Genomic DNA, 12,355 nt, shown 5'->3' with positions numbered 1-12,355 from the left:
TTGGTAAAAGTCTTGGCTTGGCTCCCAGAAGAGAAGGCGAAAAAGCCACCATGCACTTTCCTAGATGACCCTGATTGCTAGCAAGGGAAGGAGCACATGATCCAGCTTGGCAACCCTGACAATCCCACTCGGGGTCTTGAGCCTAAGGCTGAGGAGGCACACGTACAGGGGTGGTGACAAAAGTTCTGGCAGGCGGCAAAGGTCAGGTGGCTGGAGAGCAGATTTCAGCACCCCTGCCCCCATGGATGGCTCCTCTGGCATAGCAGTCACTGTGGTTCTGGCTAGAGTCTCCCTTTTGGTTCCCACCCATTATTAGAGCCTAGATCACCAGTGTTCCCCATGATTCTATTTGCCACCAATCCACTTTCTGTACAAAGTTTTCCGCTTGAAGCTCCCCAGTGGCAGCTCCAGGAGATGCAGGGGAGAAATGGGACAGGCTTACATGCAATATTTTATTTTGATTTAATGGCAATGGTTCAGATACAAATAGGACAGCCTCTTAAGAGCTATTCATAATGAACAGCCAAAAGAAAAGTGAATGTTTATCACCCATTGGAATTATTGAGGTATTAATTTTTAAAAGATGAAGATCGGGCCATTTCTGGGGTCCCTAAGTGGTTCAGGTACATATCTTGTATTTGACACATCCCAGTCCTGTTTGGGGTCCTATTCTTTGAAAGTATGCCAGTAATACACTGAATTTAGGAGCAAAATGCATAAATTCTCAAGGTTTAACCTGTGCTTTTATTTAAAAGGGAAATCCACAGATCATTGCAAGACTGATTATACGAAAGCAGGCCATTAGTTCCCATTCCTAATCTTCATTTTAGAGATGCTCAGTTACATACAATGAATGACACACAAAATAGATGTTTTTGGCCTTCTGGGATAACAAAGCAATACCTAAAGAATTGCTGGGGCACTCTTCCAGCAGGATAACTTCTCCCCAGGTTTCAGTGTCTTTTCTTAATCTGTAACATAGATATCTCCCCAGTGGTGGACCCAACTGTGTAAGAGTTGAGGCAACTTACTGCATGGATGTCCTAACACCTTCACTTCATCAATAGCGAGGTAGCCTTGATGTCCAGAAGTTATCACTTCAAAAATCACCTGGAAAATGAAGAAAGATTTCCATCATTCACTCACTTTGTCAGTTTTACCCAGTGTGTCCTACATATAAGATGTATAGTCTGTTCATTCATTCATTCATTCATGTTTCCAACAAGAGTGCCTAATATCTGCCAGTCAATGCTCCTGGTTCTACAATGACAAAGATAGAAAAGATCCCAATCCAATTTTCAGAGAGGTTAATGGGAAGGGGTAGGTCAGACAGTATCCTACCTTAAGATTCACCTTATAAGGAGGTGTGATACCAGACCTGATAATTTGGAAGACAGAGGCTTAAAGTCACTTACCAGAGATGATATGGAGATTTAAATAGCTTTAAGACAATATATTTTCTGGTCAACTCCTTTGAGGGGATTCTATGACATGCTGAACCATGTGGCCTTGGGTTCTATACAACTAAAATGAACAAACTAAGTAAGGGCTATGAAAGAAAAGTAAAGGCTACTAGAATAACATATACCAAAAGGACCAACAGTGAGGAGTTTGCATTTCTCCTAACAGCTGATTATGAATGAGGAAAGAGAGTAAGACTTCCTCAGCATGTGCAAAGGCCCTGAGGTGAATGTGGCCATGGCCATGAAGAGGAGGAGTACTGGGACCTCTAGCTATAAACATCAGCTGTGACCAGGCTACAGAGGCTCCTCTTGTAGGACAGAGATTCTAAGGAAGACACAATATCAGTAATATAAAGATGCTATGGCTGCTGAAACTCCAATGGCAATGATATGAATTAAGAGGAGAATGATGTAAAAATCTCTTTACGGTGGTAAAATCAAGAGGATTTTAACAAGTGCCCAATCACGGGAAAAGTAAGGCAGGAAAAGAAGGGCAACGTGTTCTGAAGTTCTCAAAATGAATGATGTTTTTGAGATCATAAAGCCACTTCAGAGAAATTGAGGTCAAAGGAGAAAAATAGAAGCAGTTAGAAGTTATCAGTGCTCTCAACATGATTGTCTAAAGTTGTCTCTTATCGGGCTATTATTAAAAAGGCCCACATGACATTATTTTAATCTCCATTTATGTATACCTGCATCACCAAGGAGACAGTGGCTCATGCGACATAAACTTGTTAAGTCTTAAAACAACACAGCAACTGCACTCTCAGACAAATGAAAAGTTTTATGCCTATAAAAACCTATACACTATGGAAAGAACCAAGATGCCCTTCAACGGACGGATGAATAAGGAAAATGTAGTCCACGTACACTATGGAGTATTATGCCTCCATCAGAAAGGATGAATACCCAACTTTTGTAGCAACATGGACGGGACTGGAAGAGATTATGCTGAGTGAAATCAGTCAAGCAGAGAGAGTCAATTATCATATCATTTCACTTATTTGTGGAGCATAACAAATAGCATGGAGGACATGGGGAGTTAGGAAAAGGGAGTTGGGGGAAATTGGAAGGGGAGGTGAATCATGAGAGACTATGGACTCTGAAAAACAATCTGAGGGGTTTAAAGTGGTGGTGGGGGGTGGGAGGTTGGGTTACCAGGTGGTGGGTATTAGAGAGGGCAGGGATTGCATGGAGCACTGGGTGTGGTGCAAAAATAATGAATACTGTTATGCTGAAAATAAATAAATTAATTAAAAAAATAATAATAATAAAAACAAAAACCTTATACACCAATGAGAAGCTTTACTCTTGGTAGCCAATACCTGGAAACAGCTCAGATGGCATTCAATGGTAAGTGATAGAAAAGACTGTGGTGGTTCCATAGCATGGAATGTTACTCAACATTACCAAGGCAGTAACTACTGATGGTAGGATGATCTCTAGAGAATTATGTGGAGTGAAAAGGCCAATCACAGAGATTACATACTATAGGATTCACAGAGGCTAATCACAGAGATTACATACTATGGGATTTATGTAAGATTGTGTAAAGCCAACATTTTTGAAGGGAGGGCAGATTAGTGGCTGTCAGGGCTTAGGGATGGAGAGGAAGAAGGCTCGGGAAGGTGGTTACAGGACAACACTAGTGAATAATCCTTGTGACATTGGAACCTTTAAGGTTTTCACTGTAGTGGTGGATACACAAACCTACTCAGGTAATAAAACGGTGTAGCTCATAGCAGATTTATTTGCAATAGCTAAAACACAGAAGTCACTTGGTGTGGACACCAATGGACACTTGGATGAATGGGTAAGCAAAGTGGGGTAAATACGTACAATGGAATATTATTCAGTTTTAAAAAGGAAGGAAATTCCAACACACGCTATGACGTGGAGAAACCTGGAAGACATTACGATGGGTGAAATAAGTCCACCACAGAAGGGCAAATACTGTATGACCCTCCACTACGAGTTACCTGGAACAATCAAATCCAGAGAGACAGAAAGTAGAATGATAGTAGCCAGGGGTTGAGGAGAGGGGGAATGGGAAGTTACTGTTTTAGCGATTATAGAGTTTCAGTTGCCCAAGATGAAAAGAGTCCTGAAGATGGATGCTGGTGAGGTTGCACAATAGTAAGAATTTCATACCAGTAACCAGTGGTATTTCATATCGTGGAACTGTATACTTGAACAAACGCGACTCAGATGATATATTTTATGTTATTTGTATTTTACTACAGTAAAAAAAGCAAAAAAAATATATAGAACCGGGGGCGTCTGGGTGGCTCAGTCGGTTAAGCATCTGCCTTAGGCTCGGGTCATGGTCCCGGGGTCCTGGGATTGAGTCCCGCATCAGGCTCCCTGCCCAGCAGGGAGCCTGCTTCACTCTCTGCCTGCTGCTCCCCCTGCTTGTGATCTCTCTCTCTCTTTCTCTCTGACAAATAAATTAATAAATAATCTTTAAAAAAATGTATAGAACTAGATAAACACACACGTGTGAACAAGTACAAGTAAAACAGAAAATCTGAAATAGCTCTATAAATTTCAACCATGTCAGTATCTTGGTTGTGATATTATACTTTTGGTTTGCAAACTATTACCATTAGAGGAAACTTGGTACTATGTACTGGGTAGTATGTACCATGTATTATTTCTTACTGCTGCATCTGACTCCACAGTTATTTCCACAAAAATTTCAACTTAAAAAAGTAACTATAAATTATGGTTTATTAAGTGCATAACATGGTACATACACTAGACAGATATCATCTCATTATCTTATTTATCACTTTGTGCAAAAATTCTTCAAGGCTTAATATTTCAAGAACAAAGAGATTCAAATACAAAATAATTGTTAAAAACCCAGTCTTTCTGGATGGTTTCACTACTACGCATTGCCTGAACAAACCCTTCAGCCCTAGGACTGCATTATTTATGTGTGTGCAGTGGATGTAAAAATGGAGAAAGCAATCAGCAGAGCCCAAAATGGAAAATCTCAGGGGGGTCCCTGGATAAGAAGTCATCCCAGAAACACCTGCTAGACTAGATGACCCTGTGCCACAATTCCACCACACTGAAACACAAAACACACAGGGGAGAAGAGAGAACCAACATTGAACAGAAATGAAAAACCAAACCAAAACAAAAAACAGTAAACAAAAACAACACTATGTTCTATTCATGTGTGTGTGTGTGTGTGTGTAAAATGTATGTATGTATATATATATATGTGTATGTATGTATATGTTATTTTTTTCCACTGATGACACAGAGAAGCAAGCATAGTATTACCATGCGATATTATTATATACCATGAGATATACCATGAGATATTATTTATCTCTCTACTGAAGTCTAGAAGAGGACAGCTGAGAGAACAAAAAGCAGATGAGACCCAAGAGCAAGTAGGGGAAAAAGCCCTCCAGACACCCCCAAAGGTGGGGCCCTGGGTACCAGTCATATCCTGCCTGGCCGGAGACAGCAACAGCAGGCAGGACAGGACCCAGGCAGCTACTCTGGTCATAATGGTCTCTCTATAGACCAATGTCCATGTCCACTACCTACCCAAGAACTCCGTTGCCCTGGTCATGAAAAGGGTATTTTGAAAGCCAAAACCAGGCATGTTCATCCTCCTTCCTTCCTCCCAGCTGACTTCCCATCACCTTTCTTCCCTCCCTCTTACGCATTCATTCAAGTCTCCACAGGGTGTCCTCTTTCTTCCAGGCACCGTGATAAGCATCATGACCAGACCAGATGCAAAACTGTCCTTCTCACAATAAACTATATTTTTACTTTATCAACTACAAGGGCTGAAGTTTCTTCTAAAAACGGAATAATCCGCATTTTTGAAGAGATATGCTAACTCTAGAATATAACGTACCTATAAAAACGTTCATGTGGATCTATTTTTGAAGTTGCCATGTGTAAATTTAAAGCACAATATTTCATTTAAACCAATATAGGACCATGGCGCTATGAAAGAAGGGGAGAGAAAGAAAGGAGGGGAAGACAGGTGAGACCTCCATAAGTCACTCTAAAGCCTCTGAACCTGTTTTTTTTCATCTATCACATTCACAGAACTTATGACCCTCAAAGTTTCACACTCAAAGATTCTGAGTCTTAGTACCCAACTATTTATAGGATATTTGCTCTAAGCTATGAGAGGGAGCTAAACAAATATTAGACAATTTTATAAGGAATGCAGTAAGGAACACAATGAATGAACAGAACAAGACAATGGCCAAATAACAGGTGGGAACAATAAAGGGCTCATAGGACTGTAACCTTTCTCCACCATAGGACTGTCACCTCCTTGCCCAGCCAACCAGGACAACTCTGACACAGCCAACACAAACTGCAACCCAATTCTCAGCCTGCTCATTAAACTCACGGCTGCCCCTAAAAGGACTTACAGGTGTCTCAGCCAGACAACAGTGCAGAGAGACACAGCAACAGGCTCATGCACTCCAGATTCCCAGCAAGACGACTTGCCAGTGAGGTCACAACAAAAGAATCAAACACAGGTTTATTTCTGAAACTTTATCTGCTCCCCTCAGTCTTCCAACTGGGCTACAAAGAAGCATCTGATTGCAAATATACCCAGGAAACACTGGACTGCTCCATTCAGTTCATTAGCAATTTTGGAAAGTTGGGGCACCGGGGTGGCTCAGTGGATTAAAGCCTCTGCCTTCGGCTCAGGTCATGATCCCAGGGTCCTGGGATCGGGCTCTCTGCTCAGCGGGGAGCCTGCTTCCTCCTCTCTCTCTCTGCCTGCCTCTCAGCCTACTTGTGATCTCTGTCTGTCAAATAAATAAATAAAATATTTTTTTTTTAAAAAGAGAAATTTTGGAAAGTAAACTTCAAAATCTTGGCAGATTCCAGCACTGACTGTCTCTAACTGTAGAGACAACAAGGACAACATAATCTTCATAGGTAAGCTTATGTGGGTCTGTCCACACACTGCACATACATGCATATACTGACATACAACATACCAATAAAATGCTTACATGACTTAGTATTATACCTAAGAAGGTGGATTATGTGTTACAAGTTGGGAAGTGATAGCATCAATGCTTCTTTCCAAAAACTGAAGCAAGTTTTTCAAAAGGTTTTGAAGGGGTTGGGGGTGGGAGGTTGGGTGAGCCTGATGGTGGGTATTAAGGAGGGCACATATTGCATGGAGCACTGGGTCTGGTACATAAACAATGAATTCTGGTATACTGAAAAGAAATTTTAAAAATAAATTAAAAAAAATATTTTTAAAAAGACCATTTCCACCTCTTTTTTATGTAATTTCAGTTAAAGTGCTTATAAGTTTTATTAGCTGCTTCATCAAGTTTATAATTTAATATATAAATGTTTCAACACATATCATAATTATAAAGTAGGTCTGATTAGTACTGAAAAGTTTGCTATTTTGAAATAAATACGATTAAATGAAAATACCTGAATTTAGGTGATATTGAACAATCTCAGATGGACTGCTAAGTTGATTTGAACATCTAAACAAACACGAGGGTTAAGACATGTAGCTGAGGACATGAAGCCTATTTTAAATAGGTGTCTTAAAAGCAGATTTTACACTCCCACAAAAGGTTTCCTTGTCTTGAATTCTTGTTATCTGGCAAGTTTTCCACTTCATACTTTTTTTCTAGCCAGTGCCCTTACCAAGAAAGCTTTCAAAAGCAAGAATAGTTTTGTCTGTCTTTGTCAAATAAGGAAATAGTCTATTGAAAGTACAGGTATTGTTCTAGTGAAGTGTAGCAAGTGTATGCAGAACCCAGCGGGAGTCCCTGGAATGTCTGAAAACGCCAGCATCGAGGGCCAGAAAGATTGAGGTCAGAGGAAAGAAGCAATAACATGAGAACACCAATGGCACCACCAGAAAAGAAAAAGAAAGGTGAAAGAAACTGATTTACAGATGTGCCCATGCTCACTTTTATCAAATAGAATAGAATATGTTGTAAGTCTATTGTGGAAGTGACATTTGGGTCTCTTTAAGAAACACACGTCTTTTCTTTTAGGAAAATTCAAAAATTTAAAAACCACTTATATTGCACCCATCTATGTCTCATGTATCTTTTGTATATATTATGTAAGTTTCCCCAGTCAACCATATGAGGTAAGTAAGTAAATTCCCTTTTAGGAATGAGGAGGCTGACTCAGAAAAGAATTACGTAAATTTTCTGAGATCACACAGTGGTAGATTACAGAGTCAGGGTGTAATTCTAGGTCTAATTTACTTGTATGTCTGGACTCTTTACTGAACTGCTTTAACTAGTAGACATGAGAGACTACCTATATGAAGAATACACACACGAACACACACACTCACATATATATATACACACAGGCACACACTTACATATGTCTGATCTATACATATATGCATACATACCTATCTATCTATACACATCACAGATATATATAATACACAACCATGCATTCACACACAAATATATATATATATTTTTAATTCATATATTATACATATACACATATGTTCTACAATTTTTACTTCCAGATTTAAGTAAGGAATGTAGTAATCATCTACTTGACCTAGAAATGTAGATGCAAGGAACAGTTGTATGACATAGTTTTAACAACATAAATTTTAAGACAAGGGTCAGTAAACTACAGTCAACAGGCCAAATCTGCCCCAACCTCTGTTTTTCTGTTATCCACAAAGTACGGATGGTTTTTACAGTTTTCAACAGTGGGACAAAGTCAAAAGAATAGTATTTAGCAATACATGAGAATTCTGTGAAATTGAAATTTCAATATCTACAAATAAAGTTTTATTGTAACACAGTCATGTTCATTCAACTGTGTGTCATCCAGGGCAGCTTTGCACCAAAACAGCAGAGCTCAATAGATGTCAGAAAGATCATCTGGCCCACAAAGACTGAAATATTTATGACTACATGGGTTCCAGAGTTAAGAAAAAACTTTCCTGCATGGCTCTCCAACTGCCATTACTCTGGATAACGAGAGAGCATGTATCAAGAGCAGTAGTTTGTCACTGCCAAATACAACATGTCTTACAGTCCACGTGGGAGCCTCATACTCCAGCAATGGCATGGAGAAGCCCTCCCATGGCTTGACTTGCTTCAAGTGCATCACATGGGTACCATTCCCAATACACACTGAAGCTCATAGTATCCTTACTATTTTTTTTAAACGCATGATTGCAATATCCTAAAACAAAACCAAAGAAAATAATTACTTGCTAGACCTCAAAACACTGTATAAAAAATTAAATCAAATTAAAAACAAAACCCAACTCATTTAGTAGTCAAATCTTCTGCAAAGAAATGGAACTACTAAGAATGTATAACACTTTAATATTCGAACCCAACCCTCCATGAAGATTCTACATGATGTTCTATTGGCACAAGATAGAGTTCAGGGAAATGTCTTTGTTTGTATTTACTGAGATACACACAATTTTAGGAAAAATATCTTTGCCCTCTAAGTCAATCTGAACTGTGATTATTTGAAAAAGTTGAAAGCAAAAGTGGTTGATCAGTATGACAAAAATCACAAAGCCATCCTAGCTGCTTATTCTGGAAGAATTTTGCCACAACCCAGTATTTATTCTTTTTTTCTTTCTTTTTTTTTTGGACTTGGCCTGACAGAAAATATAATTAATTGTCATTATTTGCGGATTCTGTATTTGTAGATTTGCCCACTCACTAATTTATTTGAAACCCCCAAATCAATACTTGAAAAGCTTTCACAGTCATTTTCAGACATGTACAGAGGGACAAAAATCTGAACTGCTCAACCAACACATCCCAGCTGAGGTCAAGCCAATGCTCTGTCTTTTGAATTGGTTCTCATTCCATAAACAAGTGTCCTTATCCCAGTGTTTTTAGTAACGCATTTTTCCTATTTTTTGTGCCTTTTATTGGTGATTCTACCATTTAAAATGGCGCCCAACTGCAGTGCTGAGGTGTTGTCTAGCGTTCTGAAGCACAAGAAGGCTGTGATGTGTCTTATGGAGTAAAGACATGTGTTAGCAAAGTTTCACTGAGGCATAAGTCTCATAAGTACTGTTGGCTGAGTCTAATATGAAAAAAATCAATGATGTACATCAAGTAAGGAGTCTTTAACAGAAAGACTCATAGAACAAGGTTACATGTGTCGGTCAGTTGATGAAAATGTAGAGACCGGAGGCTCGCAGGACTAATCTCTTACTTCCTCCCATGGAAGCAACAGTTCAGTATTCACAAACTCACTAACTGTGTGTCACTAAATTAGTAAGTAAGTCACTAACTGTGACTTCACAGAACATAACAACCATGAATGAAAATCAGCGGCACGAGTGTGCTTGGGTTCACACTGAGTCCCCATTTCTATCAAGGTACTCGGGCACAGGAAGGACACAATACTCATTTTTACTGAGGGCTCCCAGATAACATCTGCAGTCATGGGATGTAAAGAAATGTAGAATAAAGAGAATCAATATCCATTCAATATTTCAACAAATAAATCTCAGGAGACAAGATGTTGGAACCCACAGTCTCTGGAGCCTACAGGGATAGCCATTTGCTCTCAGGTAGGAAACAGGCAGTTAAACCACTAACTAGCGCTCGTGAAAAGCCATCTTGGAGGTTGGCCTGGGAGGGGCTTGACATCAGGCTATCCTTCAGATGTCTGCCAAACAGGAGATGAAAGCAGTTTAACACGGCAGCATCCCTGATCCTCCCTGCTCCATTGAAGGGCAAAATTAGATTTCCATGCCGCCACTTTTCCTTGCTATGTGTGAGCAAAGAAAAGGGGTTTGCTTACCAACACAAATACTCACCACGGAAAATGTGTTGGTGGAAGTCATCTGTCAATTCCCTAGGACAAAGGGGATTAAATAGTATACGTCTGTTCTCCCTCATCAAACCTGGGAGACCCTTTCTGGTTTTCATGAAAAAAAAAAAGCAAAGGTGGCTCATAACCATTCACAAAAACCTGTATAGTAAAAGAAAACTTTCTCTAATGATAAGAGTGAAAGCTGAACCACAACCTACATGACTTTAAGAAATCAGCAAGAAAGTGGGGCACCTGGGTGGCTCAGTGGGTTAAAGCCTCTGCCTTCGGCTCAGGTCATGATCCTGGGATTTAGCCCCACATCGGGCTCTCTGCTCAGCGGGGAGCCTGCTTCCTCCTCTCTCTGTTTGCTTCTTTGCCTACTTGTGATCCCTGTCTGTCCAATGAATCAATAAAATATTTTTAAAAAATCAGCAAGAAAGTGTTGAATTATTTGTTTATATGGACATATTAACCGACTCAAGAAAAAGACCACTTTCCCAAGTTAAAGGTATTCAAAGGACTGCAAGATTCCCCTTGGAGTGAATTGCTGGTGCTTGGTCTCCCCTATTCATTTCGCTCATTCTTTCAGGACTTCATCTACTTTTCAACCAAAAAACATGACTGTCCTCACTTTTCTTTCTTGTTTTTTTTTCTTTCATGTTTTAAAAAGAACGAGTATTCTTCTCTTTTCTAACAATAGCTCAAATATTCATTCTATAAAATAGGATATGGAAGAAATTAAGGTTGAGGGAAAAAATAGAAAAGTTATAAAGAAAAGTGCAGATAAGCAAGAAGCAACAGACCACAGAGAAGTATGAGATGTTAATTCAGAACAAGTCCTTATCCTTGATCATCAAATACTAACTACAAGCTGAGAAGGAAACTTAGAGATGTGGTAAGATCTTAACAATAAATAAAAACAGTACCTTTGAAGGTAAAAAACCATCACATGAATCGATTCACTTCCCATATGCAGTTCTAGGTCCATAGTAGCATGAGAGCCAAATGTGTTCCCATGGATTTCTTAAAACATACTGTTCCTCTTTTAGCAAAGAATGCAGAGGACAGGGGCTTCCCGTAAAGGCAGCAGAGTAGGAGGACCCTAAGCTCACCTTGTCCCATGGATACAACTCAGTAACACCCAATCAATGTAAATAACCCAGAAAACAATGGAAGACTGGCAGGACAGACTCTCCACAGCTAATTACAGAGAAGACGTCACATTAAGAGGTAGGAAGCGTAGGGGCTACTAAACACACAGTCATCACACTCTTATGAGCAAGGTATGATGTATCCACCCCTGTAAGTTCAACATGTCCATCTTGCTGGGGAGAGGTGGATTGCTAAAGCTTGAGCCTGCGACCACCACCAGCTGCCAGCACCCAGGGGGGTTCCAAATTCTCCTGTCCTATGTTATCTGCTTCCCTTGTGGCAAGTTTATCTGAGTTTGGTCAGGAACAGCAGAGGCAGACCCAGCTTGGAGCTGTGCTTCCCATCTATCCAGTTTCTGGGGCATCTCCATGTGCGGGATGTAGAGCGGTTGCCCAGGACAGCTCCCAGGTCTCACTCATTCTTTCCCGAATTAGTGGCTGAGACAAGTGGATGGATGACAGTTTTTGGTGAGCCAGCCAGAAGGTCATGCTGCTTGGGTGGGTGATCACCCTCGCAGAATCCTGACCAGTGGCACCTCAACCCCCCACTATGGCTGGATTGCCTCCAAGGGGCAGGCAGCCAAGGGAAATCCCAGTGGTTGTACTAAGACCACCTGTGAGCGAAGATCTGTATCCTGCCTTTGCTGACCCAACTTTCACTTCTTGCATGATTTGAAAAGAGAAATGGATTTGGGAAGCAATGACTTAGGGTTTCTGAAGTTAGACCAGTGCTGACCAAAATGCTCTGATTTCTACCCTAGGGCTAAACGGTCCAACACTTGGTATCCAGCAGTGTGAAATCGTGATTGTACAACTCATAGTCCCCAACTTTGTCTCACCAAGGAATTCGGCTTCCCTTGGTGGGAATTTGAAAAAGGACTCTGTTTGGTTTGGTTTCTTTCATTTCCTACTCATTCCTTTCTTCCCTTT

General features: G+C 40.2%; 1 protein-coding gene across 12 annotated transcripts in view; it reads right to left on the bottom strand.

The window, feature by feature from the left end:
• PTPRM (protein tyrosine phosphatase receptor type M) overlaps nt 1-12,355 on the bottom strand; it is a 761,675-nt gene that overhangs the window by 443,138 nt on the left and 306,182 nt on the right. For all 12 annotated transcript variants that reach the window (XM_032310611.1, XM_032310612.1, XM_032310613.1 and 9 more), the window contains one exon: nt 1,032-1,110. In XM_032310611.1, the coding sequence (XP_032166502.1) occupies nt 1,032-1,110 (79 nt within the window). The remainder of the gene's footprint in view (nt 1-1,031; nt 1,111-12,355) is intronic.

The sequence above is a fragment of the Mustela erminea genome, chromosome 13, assembly GCF_009829155.1.
Source record: "Mustela erminea isolate mMusErm1 chromosome 13, mMusErm1.Pri, whole genome shotgun sequence".
Taxonomy (NCBI): Eukaryota; Metazoa; Chordata; class Mammalia; order Carnivora; family Mustelidae; genus Mustela; species Mustela erminea.
This window is presented reverse-complemented; position numbering and strand designations above follow the sequence as displayed.